This window comes from Trichosurus vulpecula, chromosome 4, assembly GCF_011100635.1.
Source record: "Trichosurus vulpecula isolate mTriVul1 chromosome 4, mTriVul1.pri, whole genome shotgun sequence".
NCBI classification, from domain to species: Eukaryota; Metazoa; Chordata; class Mammalia; order Diprotodontia; family Phalangeridae; genus Trichosurus; species Trichosurus vulpecula.
Window position 1 is genome coordinate 403,016,673 of NC_050576.1, and position 25,748 is coordinate 403,042,420.

Below are 25,748 nucleotides of genomic sequence, written 5' to 3' on the forward strand. Positions count from 1 at the left end.
GTGTGCTTTTGCAGTGTGCTGGTAGCATTCTTGTTGTTGGGGTTGTGTTGATCTTTCACCCCCACAACAGCTGCTAGCCGGATTGTTGAAACACAAACACAAACAGAAATTACAAACAGATCAACAGACAGACCTTGTCTGATCATTCCCTTACATAGTTACCAAAAAGGGAAGCACCAGCATCTGGATTTTCAAAGCAATGGGGGCTGCTTCAATGGCTTGCCCAGAGTCTTGTCACCCACACTCTTTCAATACGTGTGCCCCCAAAAGTCAAATGCTAACCTTCCAGTAAATATACACTGTTCAGGACCCTGAGGGCTGGGGGCCTACCATTTAGGGTGTGGGAAAGCTAGATCTTCAATCTCTAGACCCAGGGTGTGGGAAAATTCTTCAATCACTAGTATCATATCATATGCATTGTTTCAAATCAATGACTCCTGATTGCCTTAGTGCTGAGAAACACTCCAAAACAAAAAGGTGTCCACTTTATTTGTCCCATTCAAACAAAGGCAAGACTCATTAAAGGCGCTTGATAGCCTTAGCATCCCCAAAGAGAAAAACAGCAAAAAAGTCCTGTCCTGATTACCATTACAAGCAGATAACCAAAAAAGTTTATATGTAGGCACAGTTAATATGAAAGTATTTCATTGAAGCAACTCTCTGAGCCTTTTTTTTTATTGGTATATTAGTAGGAAATTAGTCTTGCAAATTATCTAGTAGATACCCTGGTTCCTAAGGGGACAAAATACAGAGCAAAGAAATTTTCATGGGGACAACCTCTGAGTGACAGATGTTTTTCGCATCTCTCATTTTACTTGACCCTTGACAACCCTGTGGAATGGGTAGGACAGGTACATCAACAAATCCTATAAGAATTAAAATTACAGATTCATAGAATATTATGTCTGAAAGGAGAGAACTCTGAGAAGATAGTGGAGGTCAGAAAATTCCACTCTCCAGATTTCCTCCACAAACTAAACAAAACATCACCTAAGGGTGAACAATGAGCAGCAAAAATAAGCAGAACTGTGGTCCTCCCAGGACAGCTGGAGAGGATCTGACCCCAGGTTGGAGTTGAGCCTAAATGGAGTATAAACACCTCCAGGCTATCTCCATTGAAACAATAAGCAAACAATAAACAAACAATAAGCCCTGGGGGCACTTGAGTTGGGAGGTAGTCTTGGCCTCAGCCACTGGAATTGTCTCCTCAAAGACAGTGTGGGGGAAAAGAGGGTGTTTCAGACATCTGAGTAGGGGAAGATTGAAGGAACCTCTGCTGCCAAAGCCAGGCTAAGGTGAGAAGAAACCAGTGCATGACCAGTGAGTTCAGAAGCAGTGGGGCTGGGGTGCTACTGGCTGTGGGCACTTACAGGAGAGCTGAGTTTTAGGCTTCAGTTCTAAGCTAGAGGGGAGAACTGAAAGTTATAGTCACTGGAGGGTCCTCAAAGAACTAAGGCATTTCCAACATAGGGTGCCTGGGGGCCCTAGCTATGGCTTGGAGGTAGAAAGGATTACAGAGGTTGGGCCCAGGACAAAGTTCAAAAAATGACAATAAGAAGAACCTGAGTCCAGAGGCACCATCCCTCACACCCTAGGACTAGAGGTGATTATAATAACAAGCTGCAAAAATAAAAACAAACAAACAAACAAAAATGAGCAAGCAAAGGAGAAAGAACCCAACCATAGACAGTTACTGTGGGAATAGAAGAGACTGGGGTTCATTTTTAGAGGAGGATACTGAAGGAAAAAATGCCTCTCCTGCCCAAAGAGTAACATAAAATGGTCACCTGTCCAAAAGTAATTCATAGAAGGACTCAAAAAAGACTTTAAAAATGAAATGAGAGATTGAGGAAAAACTAAAAAAGAAAAAAAGAGCAATCCAAGTGTAATGTTAATGGGATATAAGATCTCCCCTGCCCATTAATAAGCCTCATGTGGAGCCTTGACACAAAGCCAATTAGGCTCTGGGCCACAAGGATTTCCACACCTTTCCAATTAAGTGCTGATTTCCAAGTTTGTCAGCATTAAGCTGATCAAGTGCATTTGACTAAGTCTTGCCTTTGACTGAATCAAGAGTCTTTGATTGGAAACAGTATATATACTCTGAGGTGAGGTTTTGCCTTGGGGGCTTGCTTATGAGAAGGACCTTGTGATTCTGTGGTTGAGACTCTGAGTGGTCATATGTTCAGAGCTCCCTGACTGCTTAGAGGTAAAGGCTTTCTCGATCTGGGGATGTATGTAAAGTGTATAGCAATGTTGATTCAGGCGGTAGAGCCCTGTCTGTTGGTCTTTGTTTCTCTGCTTATATTTTCTCTGAAATTCAGGGTGATGACTTTTCCCCTGAACTAGTAAATGTAATTAAAGAAGATTGTTGACCCCTTAAACAACTGTCTTTCCTAGTGAAGCAGATCTAAGAACCTGTGCTAGCAGCCATCCTGGTTATGCCAGTGTGGTTGCTGTTTCATCAAGAAAGTCAACCAAATGGAAAAGGAGATCCAGAATCTTAAGAAACTGCAAGGGCTCTCAGAACTGAAAGCTCTTAGAACTTTGGTAAGAGAGCTTGAAGGCAAGCAGACAGCTAGGATTTGTGAGTGAATGTTTATGGGAGGGCCCCAGTGAAGGGGAAGGTTACAGGATGGCTTGGCTCCCTGCTGTGTTATTGTGTTTTAGTTTCCTTGCTATTATGATAAAGTGGACTTACTGGTTTTGGAATACAACTGCTGCTATGTCAAATTGGAGTTGTTGGTTTGGGGATTTGATCCTCTGGTGCCTGAATAAATGTTTTACTTCTTCTACCTTCTACATAAAGAGTGTCATATTCTGTGATACCAAGCTATAAAGGCATATTCATGGTCACCATTGATATTGTGAATCTTGCCTTACTGATATATCCTGAAGTTTTATGAACAACAGGGTAAAAGTAGAAATAGAAAAAATGCACCCATCACCACCTAAAAAAGATCCCAGGATAAAAACCTACAGGAATATCATAGACAAATTCTAAAACTGCCAGGTTAATAAGAGAATATCACAAGCAACAAGAATAAAACAATTCAAATACTGCAGAGTCACAATGAGAATGACCCAAGACTGAACAGCAGCTACACTAAAAGAACATAGGTCTTAGAACACGCACACACACACACTCTCTCTCTCTCCATACACACACACAGACACACACATACATATATACATATATATGATATATACATCAAAGAGCAAAAAAAAAAAAAACAACTGGGGTTGTGGGCAAAATACCATACCTAAATATAATTCTGAAGGGAAAAAAAAAAGATATTCAATGAACTGACAGACTTTCAGGATTTTGTCACAAAAAGAACAGAGCTTAATAGAAAAATTGACATACAAGATCCAGGAGAAATATGAGGTGAATGTCAAAGACAAGTTACAAGGGACTCAATAAAGACAAATTGTTTACTTTTTATATGTGGAAATGTAAACTTCATGCCTAAGATTGTTGTTAGTAATTGGGTAATTAAAAAAAAAAAGATTGAGGTAGAGTTGAGTATGATGTGATAAAAAAAAAAAGAAAAATTGTGTAGAAAAAGATAAAAAGAGTAATTATCTCATACAAATGAACCATGAGAGGAAGAATTGATATAGAGGAATCAAATGGGGAAGCAGGGCTGGTAATGCTGGAACCCTACTCACATCAGATCTGGATAAGAGAGAACAACATTTACATTTAGAAGGTTATAAAAGTCTTCTAAATTTATAAAGGAATAAGAGGGTGAATGAAGAGCATAAGGGGAACAGTATGGAAGGGTGTGTAGATTCATGGGAATGGGTTAAAGAGAGGACAATACATATCTAGAAGGGTATAAGTTTTCTAAATTCAGAAAGAAACAAGAGGGCAAGGGGATAGGGTTGGGGGAAATGATAAGGGAGAGATTTTTGGAGGAGGGGTAGGTTAAGGAATAGGAGGACAAGGTAGTGGATAGAATTAGTACTTTTACAGCAGAGGAGCGAGGAGACATAGGGTAAGAAGGATAGTGAGGAAAAATAAGGGGGGAAATATACAAGTAATTATAGCTTACAACATGAATGGGATAAATTTATCCATAAAATGGAAACTGATAGCATATTAAAAACTTGAATTCGACAATATGTTGTTTTCAGGAAATGCTATAAAAATGAGAGATACAAACAAACAAAATAAAGTAGTAGAGGAGTAGAATTTATTATGTAAAAAAAAGCAAGGGTGGTAATCTTTGTCTCAGACAAAGTGAAAGCTTTAACTAGATTTAATCAAAAGAGAAAAATACACTATATGTAAGCTGTATTATTCAACATTATTTAGAACATTTAAAATAACTAGACAGTATAAAAAACCTGAGAATATATCTGCCAAAACAGACACAGGAATTATATGAATATAAACAGAAAACACCTTTTATGCAAATAGAGTTAGATCTAAATAATTGGAGTAATATTTATTGCACATTGGTAGGTAAAGCCAACATAACAAAAAAAAATTACAATTTTACCTAACGAAACTATGTATGTAATACCCAACCAATTAAATTACAAAAAATTATCTGAGTTAGAAAAAAAATAATAACAGATTTCATTTGGAAGAACAGAGGGTCAGGAACTTCAAGGAAACTAGGGGGAAAAGATGTGAAGGAACCAGATTAGACTTTAAACCATATTATGAGGTGAGAGCATTGTTAAAGTGTAAAATGGATAATTTTGATTATTTTAAATTAAAATTTTCTTGTATAAATAAAACCTATTTAGCCAAGAATAGAAAGAATGCAGAAAATTGGGGAGAAAACTTTCATAAACAGTATCTCAGATAGGACATGATTGGGTTGGTATATTGCTGTGGTGTAGGAAATAATGAACTGGTTGATTTAGAAAAACATAGAAAGACTTGGACACATGAAGGAAGATGTTATCCACCTTCAGAGAAACAGGTGACAAGTGGACATAAGTATAGTATGATCCTACATATATGTGTATGAGTGTATATATACGTGTATGTTTTAATCTATATGCATATATTCCCACGATTAATTGCAGCCTTCTGAGTGGGTGGGTGGGTGGGGCTGTTGGATAGAGTAAAAAGTGCACAGTAGAAGACAAAAGAAAATCTACAAGAAAGTAAGGAAAATCTGGACAGATTTGAAAACAACATGTAGTATACATTATATAGGTATTCTTGAAACGTAAATTTATCGCTTTAAATTGAATCCTCTCTTATGTTCTGCTGTGTACATGGCACTGGCTTTTTTTTTCTTTTCTTTTCTTATTTTGTATTTAAGTTTAAAATAAATTTTAAAATAAAAAAAAAAAAACTGAAAGAGATCTCATTCTTCAGTTGTGTTTGACTCTTTGTGACCCTGTAGGGTTTTTTTTTTAAAGGACACTTGAGTAGTTTGCCATTTCCTTCTCTAGTGGATTAAGCCAACTGGAGGATAAGTGTCACTTAGCTAGTGAGTGTCTGAGGCTGGATTTGAACTCAGGTCTATCCTGATTCCAGGTCCAGTGCTCTAGCCACTGAGCCACTTAGCTATTAGGTATCACCTAGTTCAAAGTTAGTAACTTTTTCGGTATGTTATGGACTCCTTTGACAATCTTGTAATGCCTATAGACCCCTTCTTAGAATAATGGTTTTAAATGCATAAATAAAATGTATAGGAATAGAAAGGAAACCAATTACATTTAAATACAGTTATAATATTTTTTTTCTCTTAAATTCATAGACCCTAGGTTAAGAACCCTTGGTCTAGTTCAACCCCTTCTTTTTATAGCTAAGGCCACTTAGGTTTAGATAAGTGAAGACATCTTATGTGAGGATATTCAAGAGTGAAAAAGGATGGATAGAGGAGTTCCAATGGCAAACTTTACTTCCCAATTTTGCACAACAGCCTGACTTGGAAGTCTTGAACCTGTGTCTGTTCTGTTCATAGTACCTTCCTAGGAGTCATAGGATTGTGTGGGGTGAGACCATTCTCCATCAGTTAATTAAAAGAGTCAGAGGTCTCAAGGTAGAAACAGAAAACTTCTTTATTAGGATCTTGAGAAAGGGCTGTCCCTGAACCCATAGACAATAGGTAGGGAGAGACAGCGCCCAGAAGGCAGAACTTAGCTTTTATACCCTAATGCAAACCCCACCACCCCACCACTGACCTTTTACTCTCATTAGTGGAGTCCAGGCTCACAATTTCACGAGAAATCTAACACAGGTACAAGGGACAAGGAAACGCTAATTGAGCCAATAACAACTCTTAACAACGCTTTTATCCTTATTTGGCAAGGACACAGTTCAGGTGATTTTAGTAACTCGAAACTTAGGCCTAGCTGTCAATCAAAAGCCCTGAGCCACGCTGAAAGGTCTCCACCCCTTTCATCCCATTTAACTCACAGAAAGATCCAGATTCCATGAGAAGGTTTCACCGTCCCACTCAGGATCATAGATTGCGAACTGAAGTGGGGCTCAGATTTCCTCATTTTATGGGTATGGAAACTGAGGCCCAAAGAAGTTAAATGATTTAGCCAACAATATAGATGGTGTTTAAACCCAAATACTCCAACTCCAAACCCAGCATCTTGGAGGCACTGGGCTGTGTTGGAAAGATCACTGGACAAGGAGTCAAAAGTCCTGGGTTCTAATCCCAACTCAGCCCTCATTTATCTGTGTGATCTTGAGCAAGTAACAAGCCCTATTTGACTCATTTCCGTCATCTTGAGGACAGTAATACTTGCTTTGCTTATGTCACAGGGCTCAAATAAGAAAACACATATGAAACTGCTTCTGAAATTATGAGCACGTCGTATACATGGGAATTATTATACAAATCATATTGTCACGTCTGCACATTATGAGGGAATACTGTCTTTTTAAATGCATGCAGGCAGCTAGATAGCACAGTGGATAAAGCCCTAGACCTAGTCAGGAAGACCTAGGTATATATTATATTTCAGATGCTTACTAGCTCAGTGACCCTGAACAATATATTTAACCTCTGTCTGCCTCAGTTTCCTCATCTATAACATGGAATAACAGCATCTACCTACCAGAGTTGTTTCAAAGATAAAAGGAGATACTTCTTGTAAAGAGCTCTGCAAACTTTAAAGTGCTATTATAAATGCTAGTTATTTGATTAAATGTGGATTTTTTTCCAACAGTAAAATGGAAATAACAGCATCTGTGCATGCAAACATCATAGGGAGAAGTAAAATGCCTTGGGGACTATGGGGGTAGGGATAGATGCCTTTTTTTCACTGAAAAATATGAGGTTTGATATTAAAGGTGAAAAACCTGAATTCTGTATATCGATAAAATTTTCAATATGAAGAGTACAAAATAAAAGAAATATAAGGCCTCTTTGAATTGGTTTCTTAGTTTATGTACTTTTCATGGAGATAAAATATTCACTGTTTTGTCATCTAGGTTGAGGTCCAATATTCATGAAGGCCTCTTTGTATGAAAATATTCTAGGATTCTATTGCTCCAGTTTTTCAGAATGTGGATTGTGGTGACTAAGGATGTATGCAGCTAGAACGAGATTTGGAAGTGGGAGGGAGAGAAGGTTTCCTTCATACACACAACTTGGGTTTTGGGGTATGACAAAAGAAGAAGGAAGTGGAGCAGAAACAGACAAAAAGTGGGAAACTTTCTGAGCCATTTGCACTGACTAGAAAGTAGGACAGAGAAATTAGAGCTGCCAAAGGAAGACTTCTTAAAGTATTTATTGCCTTTTAATTCTTGCTTACTTCCTTCTCTCTATCCCCATCCTTTAGGTGAAATACCAGCTTACCCTGAAAATTAAAAAGAAAAATCTAAAGACAGATATGAAAACAAACATTTTTTTTTCCTAATAGGAGCTTGGGAAAGCTAACAATCATGTCCTGGCCTTCACATGCCACTGTGAAGTGGACCTAAGGATTTGCTTCTCGCTGGCATCAGGTACTGTATACGCTTCCAGAAGTTGGAATTAAATGAGTATGTGTTGGTGACATGGTCTCCCTTCCACTTAAGGATGCCTTGCTGTTTAATAATGTGCTTGAGAGAATCCTGCAGTTCTCCAGTGTCACCATTTGTCTCCATTTCAATAAGGATCACCTTGGAGTCATTCTGCATCAAAGCACAGTGTAAAGCGATCTCTTGCTCATAGGCAAATTCCTCACCGTGCTCCACTTTGGGATTCAATATGATAATTTGCCTTCGGCTCTTCTGTATGCATTTTACCATTTCACTTGCTGCATCTGTTAACAAAGGAGGGAAATGATATTTCTTATGGTTCTGTTGCAACAATTGGCTAGCAGCTGCTGTGGGGGTGAAAAACCAACACAAGACCAACAACAAGACCGCTGTAAGCCCAGGTCCTTTGATCTGCTTTACTAAGGAAAGCAATGTTAAGTGGTTAAAAATCTTACTTTAATCCAGCATACAAGTATCATTCATTTAGTTCAGGGGGAAAAAGCCAGCACCCTGAACTTCAGAGCAAATACAATCAAATTGCAAACAGACCCAATACAATTCATAGTTACCAAGAAAACCATCAACATCTGAGTTCAGCCAGAAGGCCTTTACAGCAGCTGCTCAGAGTCCTGTGCCTCTGGGAGTGAGAACCTTCAGCAAATAGCTCTGTCTTCCCTTTTTATGCAGTTTCAGACCTCATCAAACATCATCTGAGTGACCAGAACTTAGGCTTCTATGATTGGCTCTGGTGTTAGTACCTCCCTTCATTGGCCCCACCTGGAGCCCCACCTTAGTTACCAATTCATGCCCCCATAGGCTTAGCACCTAATAGATAGCGGTTTGGGCCTGGGGTTTAGCACCTAGTAAGACTCAATCAAAAACACTGAATTAATCAAAGGAAATGAAGGCCAAACTCTTCAAGGACCCCCAATATAGGTTCCTTCGCTAGTTTGATGGTACGACATTTAAAAAGTTCAAAACACATAATTTCTGGGTAATTTAATCATTTTATTAATAAGGCTAGCATGTTTGTTAATTAAAAAAAAAGGTCAGTGGCCCTCTTAAATGCCAAAAACCCCTCATGGTGGTAGGCTCACAGTTTATGGGCCTTCAGAAGAGTGGGTATTCTTGAGGGTGGCAGTCAACTCTGATTGGTTAATAATTAATGAGAAAATTAATATTACAATGAGATGTGGGCTCATTCTAATGAGGGTCTTGAGATAAATGACCAGGATCACCCAAGTCTTAGTCAAAGAGTCATCAGTTTCCATATTACCTATCTGACAAAAGGGAGAATCAACATTTTCCCAGATCTGTCTGAGTAAACACAATAAGAATCCATCCATTAGCCTAAATTTAGAATTTCTTTTGTTGTCTGATTAAATCTTTGCCTGAACAAATCTTTTCCTAAGATTTCCCACACTAGTTGATTTCTGGATGTGGAAATAGAAAAGGGGAAAAACCTTGGTCCCGATTGAATAATTAGTTATTCATACAAGAAAGAAATAATCATTTTTCTCTATGGCTACTCTGAGCATAAGAACTTTAGAAATTCTCTTAATAGTATTTCTATGATTTGGCAAAGACTTCACAACTACATACTCAGTTCATTAATCCTGAAGAATAAAGAATCCAGTTGAATAGAGAAGAATATTGTCCTTCTCCCAAACTTTTCTGCTTTCCTATTCCCCCTGCCACTGTATTAGGGCAGTCATATACCCGACTTCATCGGCTTCATGGGAGACATCAGTTATCAATGGGATTTTCCTGACTCTATGTCCTACGCTCTGTCAACTACACCAAACAGCCTTTCTAGATCTTTTGTAAGATTCCTTCTAGCTCAAAAGCTATGATTCCATTAATGAGGGTACAGTCTCTGGTAACCCGCTTGAATCAGGAGTACAGTCTCTGGGAACCCCCTTGAACTCTCCTTGAATCTTCCCGCTTGATCTGGCCTTGGACCCAGGCTATAACCTTACATTATCATTAGGCCCAAATCTCTACCTAGCCTTGCCCTTTATTGTCCAGCTACCTCCCACCCTTGATACCATCAATATCCATGCCTTCAGCTACTTCCCATCCTTAATCCTATTCTCCTGGTGCCTGGAGTCTGACCTCATCCAGGTCTCATCAAGCTCCTCCTTAGACTCCTCCTCAAGACCCTCCCTAAACTCCTCCTCTAGTCACCCCAGACCACCCCTCAATCCCTCCTACAATCTTTATGTATATGTCTCATCTTGCCTTCACGAAGGTGCTCAGATTCAATCTAGCTCAGATTGAATCTGGCCCGCTTGTGAAAACAAGTATCACAAAGGGTAAGATTTCTTAAGACAACCCATTATGGCAAATCCGTAATAAACTTTGTCTTTTTCCTTGGTTGAGAAGGCTTGAGTCGAATTCTTTCGGCAGGACCCTGCGTGTCTGTATTTTGGGGTCTCGAGCACCCCTAAAAACCTATGGTTTCCTACCATCATCACTTTTTTTTAACCTCTTCATTTTTTTTTATATGCCAACTCTTTCTATGAACAACCACATATAATCTTTACATTCCCATATTTCTTCAGGGTATAGTAGATAGAGAGCTGAGCTTGAAGCTAGGATACACCTGGAAACGTTTAGAATGAGAGCTGCCCTGATCCAGGACAGATGACTCTGAAGAATAATACACATTCAGAGGGTCAATCCCCATTTCCATCGTTTACTATATTGTGAGCTCCTTGAAGGCAGGGGGCTATCTTTTGCTTCTTTTTGTATCCTCAGCACTTAGCACAGTATATGGCACATGTAGGCACTTAATGAATGTTTATTGATTGAGTACTACTCATGACTTTGGGATATTCTAGCAATTGTGTATCACTGAAATTGGAGAAAAACCTATTCAGGAAGGACTAAGGAGCATACATTTTAAAGAACATTTTATTTTAAATTTTTTTTTAGATAGGGGGAGGCAGGGCAATTGGGGTTAAGTGACTTGCCCAAGGTCACACAGCTAGTAAGCATATCAAGTATCTGAGGCCCGATTTGAACTCAGGTCCTCCTGACTCGAGGACCGGTGTTCTATTCACTGTGCCACCTAGCTGCCCATTATACATTTTAAATTGTCCTGTATTTAATTTTTTTTAACAATATCCCAGAAGCTATTACTTCAGATATTTTTAAAAAATTAAATTTATTTTATTTTCAGTTCATGAAACAAAACAAGCATTTCCATGACACAGTACAACAAAAAAGATGATTGCACATGAATCGACAAATCTACCATGTACAACTTGCTGTTCCCTCCAAATATACAACAAATTTAGATGGCTGCCATTAGACACAAATAAGTGTGTGTGTGTGTGTGTGTGTATACATATATATAGATACATATATATGTGTATATATGTATATATATGTGTGTGTATACATATATATACATATATGTGTGTATATATGTGTGTATATATATATATATATATATATATATATATATATATATACGTATACACACACACACACATACGTGTGAACCTGGGCAAGTGCCTTAACCCCAATTGCCTAAAAAAAAAAAATAGAAAGGAAATGCTACTTGGATAACTTTTTATGATAAGTAGGTGACTGTATGTAAGGAGGATTTTGTTATCCTTTTTTTAGTTTAGTTTGTCAAGATCCATGGCCACGGCAATGTCTAGTTTCTAGGTGTTAGATATAACTTCTAGAATAGCCCAAGGATCCTAGATAGTAATTCCTAGAATCATAGTGATAGGCAGTCGTACTGAGGCTGCGCCTTGACATAAGGGGTGACATGATGTGATATTTACTACACTTGTGCAGAATGACAATATTGCTAAAGTTAACCTGTGAGTTTAATGTTGGCAAGATTCCTTCTTTGTCTGTTGCCCTATAAAGCAAGTGGGCACTGGTCAGTGAGGGGGGAACATTACAATGTAATACTGTGTGTGCCTTAACCGGCCCCCAGTGAGGCTTCAGGGGATTTAGGGGTGTGCACAACCTGTGCCTGTCACATCTTTAGGATAACACAGTGTTCTCCTCATATTTATGGTAGAAAGAGTAAGGAGCAGAAAGGAAGGGAAAATGTGCATAGTCAAGTATTGTCAAGGGAGGTTTAAGTTCCAGAATTTTCACCACGGATAGAGTTTTGATGTAGTTACATTGAAACATTGTGACTGATTGAGCTTTGAAGAACAAAGGTATAGAAGAAATTGTTCTCCAAGGTACAGAAGAAATCGTGGCATAGATCCAAGCTCTGAGCTTCAGGGATTGGGCTATCTTGTTCAGTTATCCATCAACAGTGAATGAGATGAGATAAGCATCTATATTTGACATCCTATAATAATGAAAGGGAACTGTTGCAACATAATTAAAAGTCTCACCTTCTCCAGGCAGAAGGTCTCTTCCATAGATACATAAGCTATAACCACATTTCTTTTCAAGAACTTCAGGCAGAATCTGGTGAATAAAATGTTCCATGGAATTAACATTCTCAGTCCTGCTTTTGTAGTTTCTGGGATAGATGATATAAGCATCATATATCTTTCCATCTGAAAACAAAAGCAAATCAAAGTTCTATTAATGTGCTTAAATGGTTATTTGACTCAGAGAGAGAGAGAGAGAGAGAGATGGGTATATTTGTACATGTATATACATATGTGTATGTGTGTTCAATGGTTGTTTTGTGGTTATATATGAGTGTTTTCAACCCTACAAAAATGTTAGGCATGTAATCATAGCAGCTATTTGCTGCTTAAAATCTGTAAACCACAGATTTCTCATTTTTTCAGTGTCTCCAACTAAATAGAGTAGATAGAGTTGAGTGTGGTCTATTTGAGGTAAGCCAGACTGAGTCATCTGATTATTAATCAGGATTTTCTAATTACTCCACAAGTATTTATCAATTGATGACTTTGACATTAAATCATATCTTCCTGATTCAAAGTTCAGCTGTACCCTCTGTACCACCTAGTTGCCTATGAGCATATGTACTTATATGCATATACATATATCAAGTTGTTGTTAACAGATGTGTTAAAACTGCCAATTCAGTGAGCTCTACCATATGCCCATTATTTTATTAGGTCTATGGAGAATACAAAAAAAGGGATAAAGATGTGACTTTTGCTTTCAAAAGATTTTAATCAATCAATCAGACAACCAACAAGCATTTAATATTCATAATAATATAATTTAAGATAGAAAAAAAGCACAAAGAGCAGTAAATAAGTATGAAACTATATAGAATTGATTACTGCTGTTAATAGAAAATAATGAAAATTATGGATAAATAAATTTCAGGGGGAGTCTTCTTGATCAATAAGATCAAACCATTCAATTTTTTAATTGAGTTCATAAAAAGTAATTAAATTTGCTAACGTAAATTTCTACCTTTCCTTTCCTTTATTTTCCCTCTGGTAGGTATGCTCATGAAAATGCTAAAAAGAAAAAAAAAGACAACAGCAAGAAAGATGAGGAGGCTTGGAACAGTTGGGGAATAACCCTAAAACACAGTAATTATTTACTAAGTGAATAGGTTATGTGAATGAATCTAACATACATCTAGCCTAATTGAATTAACCTTATTTACTAAAGTAGCCCAGGGGATAGAGTGCTGGGGCTGGAGTCAGGGAAACTGATTTCCTGAGTTCAAATCTGGTCTCAGACACTTGCTAGCTGTGTGAACCTGGGCAAGTCACTTAACCCTGCTTACCTCAGTTCCTCACTTGTAAAATGAGTTGGAGAAGGAAATAGAAAATGACTTCAGTATCTTTGCCAAGAAAACTCCAAATAGGATCAGAGAGTCAGACATGACTGAAAAGGCTGATCAACAACATCGTGGGGGGCTGGAGAGCATGCCTTACAAGGATCAGTTGTAGGAACTGGGGTGTGTTTAGCTTAGAGGAAAACAGACTGAAAGGAGATAGGATTCCTGTCCTCAGGTACTTGAAAGGCTGTCACATGGAAATAGGATATGATTTGTTCTGCTTGGTGAGGAAAGGGGAACAATGAGGAATTTGTTGAGAGAGATGTTAGCTTGATGTAATGAAAAACTTCCCAACAATTGCTGCTGTCCAAAAGTAAAATGCATTATGAAAAACCAGAAAGGCTTTTTGAGCAAAGAAGTGCTGTCTTTTTCATCATTAAAGGATTTAAAGAACCAGAGGCTAGATGGCCTTTTGTTATAGAGGATATTCTTTTTCAGGTGTTAGTTGGAATAGATTGTCTCTTAGGTTCTTTCCAACTCAGATTCTGTGAATTTCTAAATGAGTACTATACTAGGATTTGTAGGTTTGAAGGCTTTCAAAGTATTTTATGTATGTTGTTTAATTTGGCACAATAATTTTGTAAGGTAAGCGCTTATTGTCTTCATTTTACAGATGAGGAAATCAAGACTAAAAGAAGTTAAGTGACTTGTCCACAGTCACACAGCTAGTACATGTGTGGCAAAATTTGAACACGGGTCTCCCTGATTCCAATTCTAAAACTCTAGCCTCTGTACTACCTAGCTGTCAATGGGTATGTATGCACATTGCTGTTAATGGATACATTAAATCTGCCAGTTCACTGACCTCTGTTCACATTCAGGCAGTGAACACAAGCAGAATCTGTATTCATTTTTAATCTCATGATGCTTTGCTAATATTAATAACTAGCATTGAGATAGGTTTCAAGGCTTGCAAAACATTTTGCAAATATTTTCTCATTGTATCTTTACAATAATCCTGAGAGGTTAAGTACTAACATTCATGCTTACAATTTTATAAACAGCTCTGAAATTGGGCTAGTTTCTGCAAAAGAGAGCCTCAGTAACAAATTTTTAAAAAATCTAATTGGAAAACATATTGAAGTTTTGGATAATAATCTCAGCTTGAAGACTTGCCTGGGTATAGCTCAGCATAAGTCACTGGCAGTATATTCATGACTAAACTAATAGCAACATATAACAACATTTTAATTGAATTAATAAAGGAGCCATACATTAAAAATCTAAAAATAATATACATCTTCTATGAAAAATTTCCATGAAAAAAGAAAATTTAAACTTAATACTCACCATCCCTGGATTTATAAGGTCTAGCTACCTCTCGCCATAGCAGAATCAAATCAATCCAGAAGACTTTTAATATTACTGTTAATGTAATAATTAGGATTAACAATGTACTAAATCCTGCAAGTATGTAGTAGGTGCTTTGTTGACCAGCTATTTTGAAAAAAACAGAAGAGTGGGGAGAGAAGAGATAAAGAAGGAAGAAAAAAAGTTGTTATAATTAAAGCAATGAATGGCATCACATTAAAAAAATTTTCATCCAAAAGTTGATCTTTACTTGCAATAATATGTTTGTTTTCTATTCAGAGTTTTTATGGCCTATATTGGTGTCAGTTAGTAAAAACATGTTTAGCACCATGTATAAGACCTTGTATTAGGTACTAGCAAGAGCAGAAGCTGCAAAGAAATTGCAAAGAAATGTAAAAACAGTCCCTAATGTTGAGACATTGAGAATCCAGATAATAAGATAAAAAAGCTCCATATGAAAAAGTAACAAATTTAACAAAAGTTTGCAATAGAAGTCAAACACGTAAATAAATCTTCTACTCTTTGGATTCTGTCATTGCCCCAAATCTTGTCTATTTTCTCTTCCCCTTTTCAGGCCCACTATCCATTTTAGCTTGGGCCTTTATATCACCTCCTACATAGACTACGGAAGCAGTCTCCAAATTACAGGCATTCAGAGGTAAGAGAGATTATTCTGGTCTGGAAATGGCCAGCTAGCCAGTTGCTGGATGGATAGATAGGTAGATAGTACATTAATCGCTTAATAAGTGCTGGAGACTGTATGAAGAGATAGGGATATAAATAAAAGCAAGCAAAACAGCCCTTCTACTCCAGTAACATATCCTAATGGAGGAAGAAAAAACCTATGGAGAAGGAAGGCAGAGGGGAGAAAAGGATGATGATACCTAGCTGGCAGCAGTGTGTGGAATGAAGGAGAAATCCAGAGAGTTAAATCCAGATGAAAGTATGGCAGTATAGCTGGACTTCTTCCTATGATGGTGGTCCCAAGGAGGAAATCATCAATCAAGAGAGCAGGGTGGGAGGTTTTGTAGTGAGGTTAAGAGATAAGATAGTCAGCTACATAGTACATTGTACAGAGCGTTGGGCCTGGAGTCGAGAAGACTCATCTTCCTGAGTCCAAATCTAGCCTCAGACATTTACTAGACTATTACCCTGGGCAAGTCTCTTAACCCTGTTTGCCTCAGTTCCTGATCTGTAAAATGAACTGGAGAAGGAAATGGCAAACCACTCCAAGTATCTTTACTAAAAACAAACAAAAACAAAACCCAAATGAGGTCATGAAGAGTCAGACATGACTGAAACAAATTAACAACAAAAAAGAGACAAGATGGGGAGAGGAAGAAGACTAGAAAGTGAATTAGGGAAGTCCAGAGGGTTTAGGAAAGGTTTAATATAATGATAGTGACATTATATAGCACATTAAGATTTGCGAAGCTCTGTTAACACATTAAAACAAATAATCCTCACAATAACCCTGTAACGTAGCTACTATAATTGTTATTTACCGCATTTTATAGTCGAGGAAACATAGAGCCAGAAAACTAAAGACACTCGTCCAAGATCACACAGCTAGTAAATGTCAGATGTGGGATTCAAACCCAGATATTACTGACTCCTTAAACTGAGGTCTTGCTGGCTCTTGTATAATACTTTTCTCAGAACAATATATTGCCTTTTAATGTAAGACTTGAGGTGGGCTTTACAGGATGGCTAGACTTCAGAGTGGTAGAATGAAAGACATTCAATCAGGGAATAACGTAGTAGGTAAAAGTAGAAAGACAGAAATGTATGAGACATATTTGGGGGATAAAGAGCAAATTTGGCACAGTGAGTAGGGCACTGGCCAGAGTCAGGAGAACCTGAGTTCAAATCCAGCTGGACACACTTACTAGTTGCGTGACCTTGGGCAAATCACTTAACCCCAATTGCCCTGCCTACCCCCCTCCAAAAAAAAAAAGAGTAAGTTTGACTTCAGTAAAGGTTTTGTTCTGAGGAAATGTCTGGACAAGTAGAATATGGTCAGATCATGAAGGATCAAGAATGCCAGGCTAGGGGTCAAATTTCATGCTCTATGCTCTAGGTGGTCACTGAAATTTTTTGTTGTTGTTGTCGTTTTTGGTTGGTTGCTTGCTTTTTGAGCAAGGGAGTAATATAAGGAAGAAAGAAAGCATTGGTCAAGGAATAATTAGTTCATTAATTATTATGGCACTATTCATGATGATTTCTTAATCAAAAACCAAAAGATATATTTTCAAGTACTACTTAGTGGTCCTGATGAGACATACTAAGTTTATCTCACTACTTCTTCTCCATTAAGCATCTTAACAAATGGTGGTTAACAACTAAGGTCATTTTCTTCTGCATCTGGTTCTCTTCCAAACCCCTCAAGTCTTTGCATTGGCCCTCTATCTTTGCCACATAGGTTCCCTCTCTTCTTTCAAGGTGGAGCTCAACCACCATCTTTGAAAAGAAACCTTTCCTGTTTTACCCCGACTATTAGTCCCCTCCTTCCCAAACCACTCTGGATTTCACTCGTTCTATGGGCATGTGTTTATGTGTGTGTGTATATGTATATTTGTATATGTATGTTTGTATGTGTATACACATATGCATACTTGTCACAAGGAGGAAACTCATTACCCTGGGGAATGGACCTTGCTGTGACAGAAATGGTTAGATGATTAGGTTAACAAGAAGGTGATAAAGTCTCAGAAGAAGCTCGTTCCTAAGAATACTGACTCATATAATATTTCCTGGGGTGGTGATTGTTGTTACGCAAGAGGCTAAGCTTTTATGGGAAGACATGCTCTTGAAGAAAACAGGATAGAAGAGGCAGCAGTGATCTACGTCACTCTGATGACACCTCAATTCATTTCCCTACCAAAAGAATCAAATACTAATGATAATTTACACATGGTATTTTTAGGCATATAAGAGGCTTTTTCCACACTAGCTCTCATCAGTCAGAAATATTGTAATCTCCAATTTCATAAGTGAAGAAATTAAGACTGCAGCAAGAAGTGACTTTCCCACCAGCCGCTGGTGCTCTTCAGAGACAAAGTTTAAGCCCCAGAGTTCTGATTCCAAGCAGCACCCTCTCCACAGATGATACTGCTTCCTGAATCCTCATATCACTCTGTTTTCTTCCCCATTAAAAGACATAGCAGCAGGTGGCATTCCCTCACTCCCTGTTTTACCTCTGCCCTGTCCCCAAAACAATATAACCAAGCAATTAATTAGGTTGCTCAAAAGAAGGTTAAAATGTAACCATACTGTTTTTTAAAAAATGATCGGCATTTTAAAAATGATTTACTTCTGTCTTTCTAATATTTCTTTGAGTGACAAATAACATGGGCATTAATAAAATTTAAGTGTAGTATATATTTTAAATAAACTATGCCTCCAATGCCTAAATTCTAAGACTGTAGAACCTCTCTTTAAAGAAAGTTACTCCTGTTTTTTCCTTTTTATTTCCAAGTCTTTTTTTGTTGTGTCCTCCTCCATATATCCACATTACACTAGGAAACTTTCTTCATATAATAAAGTTGAGTGACACATACAAACACAACAGCATGTGCAACATTCAGCCCCTGAAACTGTAATTTCCCCCATCTCCACCCAGATGGAGGAAAGTCACATTGTTTTCAAAAATTTACCAACTCTCTAGACTAGACAGAAGGATGGCAAATTTTGTAAAATGATATATCAAATGGCAAAGGAACAGTGGACAGAGCACTGGTCCTGAAATCAGGAAGATGGCATCAATTTGACCTTACATACAACTAGCTCTGTGATCCTGGGCAAATCATTGAACCTTTCATTTGTAACATGGGGATAATAATAGCATCTACCTCCAGGGTTGTTGTGAGGATAAAATGAGATAGTATTTGTAAAGTATTTTACAAACATTGAAGTACTATGTAAATGCTTATATCAAGTACATGTAAGCTACATATAAGCAATATAAAACTACATTTTCAAATATTAAACAGTTGAAGTATTAAAACAATGTATTTTATAATTTCTGCTTTCAAAAAAAAGAAAAGATTTTTTTTCTTTCTTTTATTCTATGATTAGAGATAAAATATTCCAGTAGGGAATAAAACTTCAAGTCATTAGTTTTTCATTTAATACACAGAGCTATCAAAGCAGTGTGTCACTTGCTTATAAAGAAAAACATAAAATACAGAGAATACAGACAAGGCAGAATATCAAAGTTAGCAAAGACATAAACTGAAAGCAATTTTAATGCACAGATAACTGGAAAGCCTTTGTCAAACAATGCAGGAGCTCATCTGAACATCAATGTTTGGCCTCCTGACAGGGAAACATCTGAGCAACCTGTGTATACCTATGGTTGTCGAAACCTGTCTTTAAATATTTGGCTTTCAAAGTTCATAACTTCCCCCCATAACCATGAAGCTACCAAATGGAATGATAAGGGTGAAATATATGTTGATGCTCAGAGTCAGTTAATAAACAGGCTGTCTCGAGATTCAGAAGAAGTGACCAAAATAAGAAGTCTTGTCAATCCTTTGTAATGAAAATGGAGAAGATGACTTAGTAAGTGATGGTGAACTTGTCTTGTGCTCAGGTTATGTGTGAAAGAAGATTTCCCATTTGAAGAAACAACAACACAGAAATAGCAGGGTCACTCTTCAGAGGCTAACTCTCTATCCACTACACCCATTTTGTCTCTCATATACTTGTTGTGTGACGCTAGACCGGTCACTTGCCCTCTCAGTACCTCAGACACCTTTCTAAAATTATATATGGCAGAAAAAGTGTTGTATCCATTCATAAAAGGTGTTTCTTCAGTGGGAGTTCCCTCCTACAGAGGATCAAATACATGAAGCACAAGTCACATTGCGCCCCTCCCCCCCAATCAGATTAAAATGTAATTGGAAAATATTTAACAAAATAAACAAAAATACAATGGAACACAATTTGTGGTTTTCAAAATAAATGTGTTTTAACAAAATAAATAGAACATTGGTTTCCTAAGTCAATATGCAGCCTGTAGGGATACATATCTTGCTTCTTTGTTTTCATTTAGTGTCTCCCCTTTCTATTTTAATCTGACACTACTGTCCTATATCAATGAAAATCAAAGGTTCAGACCCTCCCCCGCCAAACAAGTAAAGGCACACCAGATTCAGGAAGAACTGTCGAAAAACACTTGGTTTCATAACCTGATAATGGGGAGCAAAATCCCAGGGAGGCTATTAATAATAATTTCTAATTTGTATAAAATATAATATAAATATAATAAAATAATAAAAATAAATAGAAAATTACTATCATGATTAATAACAGAAGGAAGTATGAAAATATCACAGTACTTATATATAATAATGTAAATGTATACAAAGAATTAAGAAATATGCAGCTTGGGGTAATGGAGGGAGAACTACCCTAGGACTCAGAAAGATCTGAGTTCAAATCTAGTTTCTGGCACATAGTAGCTGTGTAATCTAATTTAACTTCACAGTGTTTCAGGAAACTCTCGGATATTTTAAGCTATATTGCAAGCATTGATTTACATTGTTAGAGAGGATTTCCTCACTAAGGGTTCCCTATGCCAAAGATATTTCAAGTCTAGAGAGATCCCTCCATCCCCTGTCATCCATATAAATATATGATCTATATACTCAGCATATATAGGATATAATAGGGATGAATATCCAAATACAGTGATTTGATCAATTTAATTCAATAAACATTATTGTGTTCACTGTCTGAAGAACCGTTATTCACAACCATATTTTAAATGAGCTACATTTAATAGGATCATTAATTTAGAGTTATTTAGAACTTTCGAGGTCCCTTAATTCAAACATCTCCCACCACCATTTTATAGATAAGTAGACTGAGGCTTACAATGACAAAATAGTCATTTTGCCCACACTTAGAGACCTAGCAATTGAGCTGGGATTCAAACCCAGACCTTCCAACTCTTGCACCAAGGATTTTTCCATTATAAGATGGGTACTTAACCTATTATCTGAAGCTGAACAAAGACATGGATCTCTCACCTCTATGATCATAAAGTGTTTGCACTAAAATCATACAGTAATATAACAGAACATAGATCCAGAGCAGACCTTAGAAGTCATCTTATTTTCAGTTCAGTCGTTTTTCAGTCATGTCCAACTCTTTGTGACCCCATAGGGGGTTTCCGTGGCACAGATACCGAAGTGGTTTGCCATTTCCTTCTCAAGTTTATTTTTCATACGAGGAAACTGAGGTAAACAGGTTAAAGTGACTTGCCCACACAGGATCACAAAGCTAATAAGTGTCCGAGGCCAGATTAGAGCTCAGGAGGATGAGTCTTCCTGACTTTAGGCCCAGAACTCTAACCATTAAGCCATCTAGCTTCCTAGCCATTTTATTGGACACCACCCCTACCTGCCCCCACAATTTTATAATTGAAGAAACTGAGGCCCAGAGAGGTTAAGTATCCAAAGCCACCTATCTATTAAGTGTCAGATGCGATGATTAGAACTCAGGTTTAATAACTCCACAAGTAGCACTCCTTCCACTGGAGTGCTTCCCAAAGTTAGAAAAATAGGCTACTTTAACTGCATAACAACTTTGTTAACTTCAGAAACAGCCAAAAAGTGTGTGTGTGTGTGTGTGTGTATACACATACATCTGTTGAGGAAATTTATGTGTTGGCTAAATTATAATAATAAAATGTATAAAAATTACAAGTAAGTTACCTGCTATATATAATGAATTAGAGGGCCAATTGGAGGAAAAGGAAAAGGTGATGTAAGAGCTGAATTCTGAGAGAGAGGAGAAAGGCCCACAAAATACTGTTCAGTAACCTGGGCCACGGGAAAGCCATTTTCTCAAAGCCCCTCAAAGCTTCTCATCCACCCAACAATCAAGAAAATGCCCACAGCTTGCCCTAATAAGGGAATTAAATCAACTTTGATTCCCAGGCTTAGACAACAGAAGAAATAGAATATGTGAGAAAACATCCAAAATATCACTAAAACTTCCACAGACACATCAATAGACTTTCTTCTTACTTGTTTTTATTCTGATCTGTAAGCTGTGTTCTTTCACTCCATGCCCATTCAACGCCCAACAATAAAATTCCAAGGAGAGGTCTTCTTTTTTCAGATTGGCTATTCTTAAAGTGATGGTTCTACAGTATAAGTGCTTGCTAGACCCAAGAAACCAAATTGTTACCTTTAGTAGTTATTCTGTAGGTTGTAAAATTCATGAAAAGAAAAAAAAATAAGCCCAACTAATATTACTTTGTTGCTTTGTTTTCCTCATGAAATCGAGAATTTTTGATGCAGTTAATACTATTTTTCTCTCTAATGCACCATCCGACTTCATCTATCATCTGTAAGCCTCTCCCGAAACAAGCTTTACATGGCATACTCACATTGGTCCCTAGGCAGAAATGAAAAAAAAAACAACATTGACATATTTACATTTTAACTCATTTTTTAAATGAATAAACTTTTTCTCTCCCACTTTGCCCTTCCTCATAGAGGAGGGGAGAAAAACAAAACTCATGTGAACAAATACGCATGGTCAACTATTTGTACAAAAATATTTATAGCAGCTTTTTTTGTGGTGGCTAAGAACTGGAAATCAAAGGGATGTACATTAATTGGGGAATAGCTAAACAAGCTACGGTATATGATTGTGGTGGAATATAATTGTGCTATAAGAAATGACAAGCAGGATGATATCAGAAAAACTTGGAAAGACTTACATGAATTGATGCAAAGTGAAGTGAACAAAACAGAAGTGAATCATACACAGTAACAGCAACACAATGATCCAAGACAATCCAAAGGACTAATGATGAAGTACACTATCTGCCTCCAGAGAAAGAACAGAATACAGACTTTTCACTTTCTTTTTTTTCTTTTATTCGAGTCCCCTTGTACAAAATGATTAATATGAAAATGTTTTAGATGATTGCACACGTATAATGTATATCTGATTGCTTACCATCTCCAAGAGCGGGATGTGTTGGCAACCAAAAATGGGCTCCTTAGCACTTAGTCAACAAGTACCCTTGACTAGTTTGGCTTTTTCCCCTGAACTGAATGCTGTTTGTATGTTGGACTGGAGTAAGCTTGTCGGCCCCTTCACCTTGCTTCCCTTGCTTAAGCTGATGGAAAGAACCTGTGCTTTCCCAGTCAACCGCTTCACCTTGCTTAAGCTGATGGAAAGAACCTGTGCTTTCCTGGTCAAGCCCTTCACCTTGCTTAAGCAGATTGAAAGAACCTGTGCTTTCCCCGCGTACCTTACACCCCCGCAGAAGCTGGATGGTTAAAAGCAGCTCCCGTTGGAGCCAGAGGCTGCTATAGCCACAGCCACAGCCGAAGCAGGAGCTGCCAGTGGCAGAGCTGACCTACGGGAGGAAGCTGAACAAGGACTTGAAGCCAGTGGGTAATCTTTTTACCATAGAGGGGGAAGCATGATTTTGCTTTACGCAATCATGCTTCTCTGTAGCCTCCTGGTTACTCTTTCAAGGTGTACTTATTGGGCCTGGAAGCTTTTGATCAATATATCAAAATGGGGTTGCTGGTTCATGGGTTGGTTACTGTGGAGCCTAAATATATGCTTTGATTCTTCTGCCTTCTACTTTGAGAGTTTCTTATATCTGGCGGTTCCGAACCTTTCAGACATGTTTATGATCCTCTTTGAGATTATAAACTCTGCCCTCCGAATACAGGGGAGGGGAGAGAGAGAGGGAGGAAGAGATAGAATTTGGCTCTTAAAACTTTTAAAAAGGTGCAAAATTGTTTTAACATGTAATTAGGGGAAAATTATGTTTATATATATATATATACATATGTGCGTCTGTGTGTATATATGTATATAAAAATTTACGTAGTCAAGCAAAACAAATTACCCATTGGCCGTGCCAAAAATCTGTATCTTACTCTGTATGTTGAGTCTATCACCTCTCAGTTAAAATGTGGCTAACATTCTTCGATCCTGGTACTCTGGAATCATGGCAGGACATTGCATTGACCAGAGTTACTGTGTTTTGATAATAACACTTTTGAAATTGTTCATTTTTACAATAATGTTATTGCATAAATTGTTCTCTTGGTTCTGTTCACTGTACTCTGTATCGCTTCATAGAAGTCTTGTCAGGTTTCACTGAAGCTATCCCTTTTGTCATTTTTTTATGATGTAATTCTTCCATTACCTTCATATATCTTATTTTTTTTTTTAGCCATTTGCCAATTGATGTGTATTCCTTTAGTTTCCAGTTTTTTGCCACTACAAAATGGGATGCTACAAACATTTTTTTCATATGGGTCCTTGTCTTCTTTCTTTGATATCTTTGCACGTAATTTTCTTTTTTCCAATTAATTCATTTGGAATCACATGGACTAAGACTTAGTATGTTCATGCTAGACCAAGTGACATCAGGAAATGCTCTTCAATTTTTCAGAGCTCCAATACATGAGATAGTATTATTACCTAATCCCTACTAGAGCAACTGTGAAGAGCAACTAGAGCAACCTAGAAGTTATGAAACATAGTTCCCAACCTTCCAATCGATCACGGTAGTATTTGAAGAAATTCTTACCAAGCTCTACTGCTAATACATGATGGTGCATAGGGGAAGTAATTTCTGGAAGCATGGAGAAATTACTTTTACCTTGAAAGTAGAGAAAAAGAATACTGAGTATTACTCAAGTTAGGAACTTGAAGTTCATATTCTGAGCTATCATTTATTTGTGTTCTTGGATGGAATCAGAGAAAACTAGGGAAACCTAATAGAAGAAGCACGATCACAATTAGGAACCAATCTGTCCTCTGAATTGCTCACATTACGCCACCAATGTACTGGGTTCATGGAAGGGAAAATTCATTCCTCCTGTTATAAGAAATTTTGGTTTTTAGTACCTTTTAAATTACACAAACATAGCTGCTAATCCTGTGAATACTAAGACCGAATCTAGAAAGTTATTAAGGAATAGCAAAAGCATTAATGATGATTTCATGGACCGGCTTAAAGAAATTATAGGCAGAGGTCTCCAGTGTTTGTTTGTTTTCATTTTAAGGGTTTTGTTTGGTTTGGTCTACCTGTGATTTTATCCCTATATGGAATTTCTAGCATGGAACTTTCCAGCTCTCCCACTTTCAACTGTTTGACTATAACCAAGGTATTCCACCTCTCTCCAGGATTCATTTTCCTCATCTGTTAAATGGTAGTGTTAAATTAGATGATTTCTAAGGTCTTTTTCACCTTCAAATTCTATGATCTACTGATACACATTGACAATTTCTCAGCAACTTAGAGTTTTGGAGGAGTTATTTGGAGCTCTGAAAGATTCATTAACTTGCTCAAGTTCACGTTAACAATCTGTCTCTTAGATGGAACTTGAAAGCAAGACTTTCCAATACCCAGGCAGCTAGCTAGGTGGCGTAATGGATGGAGCTCTGGGCCTGGAGCTAAGAAAACTTTAGTTAAGGTCTTGCCTCCGACACTAACTGGGTGACCCTGGGCAAGTTAGTTAACCTCTGCCTGCCTTAGTTTCCTCAACTGTAAAATGGGGATAATAATAGCACCTACCTCCCACAGTTGTTGTGTAAAGCACTTAGCACAGTGCCTAGCCAACAACAGGCACTTAATAAGTGCTCGTTACCTCCCCTGTTCCCTTTCTAAGGCTAGTTCTCCATCCACTATACTCTGTTACCTTCATTTAAAGAAAGGGCAAATGTATCAAGTGA

At 37.6% G+C, this 25,748-nt stretch overlaps 1 protein-coding gene across 2 annotated transcripts in view; it reads right to left on the reverse strand.

Moving 5' to 3' along the window:
* Window positions 1-6,982: 6,982 nt before the first annotated feature.
* Window positions 6,983-25,748, reverse strand: part of IL1RL1 (interleukin 1 receptor like 1) — a 53,225-nt gene continuing 34,459 nt past the window's right edge. For both annotated transcript variants that reach the window (XM_036758275.1, XM_036758274.1), the window contains 6 exons: window positions 24,601-24,672; window positions 22,289-22,430; window positions 22,058-22,194; window positions 15,000-15,146; window positions 12,325-12,492; window positions 6,983-8,235 (listed from right to left, as the gene is read on the reverse strand). In XM_036758275.1, the coding sequence (XP_036614170.1) occupies window positions 7,886-8,235; window positions 12,325-12,492; window positions 15,000-15,146; window positions 22,058-22,194; window positions 22,289-22,430; window positions 24,601-24,672 (1,016 nt within the window). In that variant the 3' untranslated portion in view covers window positions 6,983-7,885. The remainder of the gene's footprint in view (window positions 8,236-12,324; window positions 12,493-14,999; window positions 15,147-22,057; window positions 22,195-22,288; window positions 22,431-24,600; window positions 24,673-25,748) is intronic.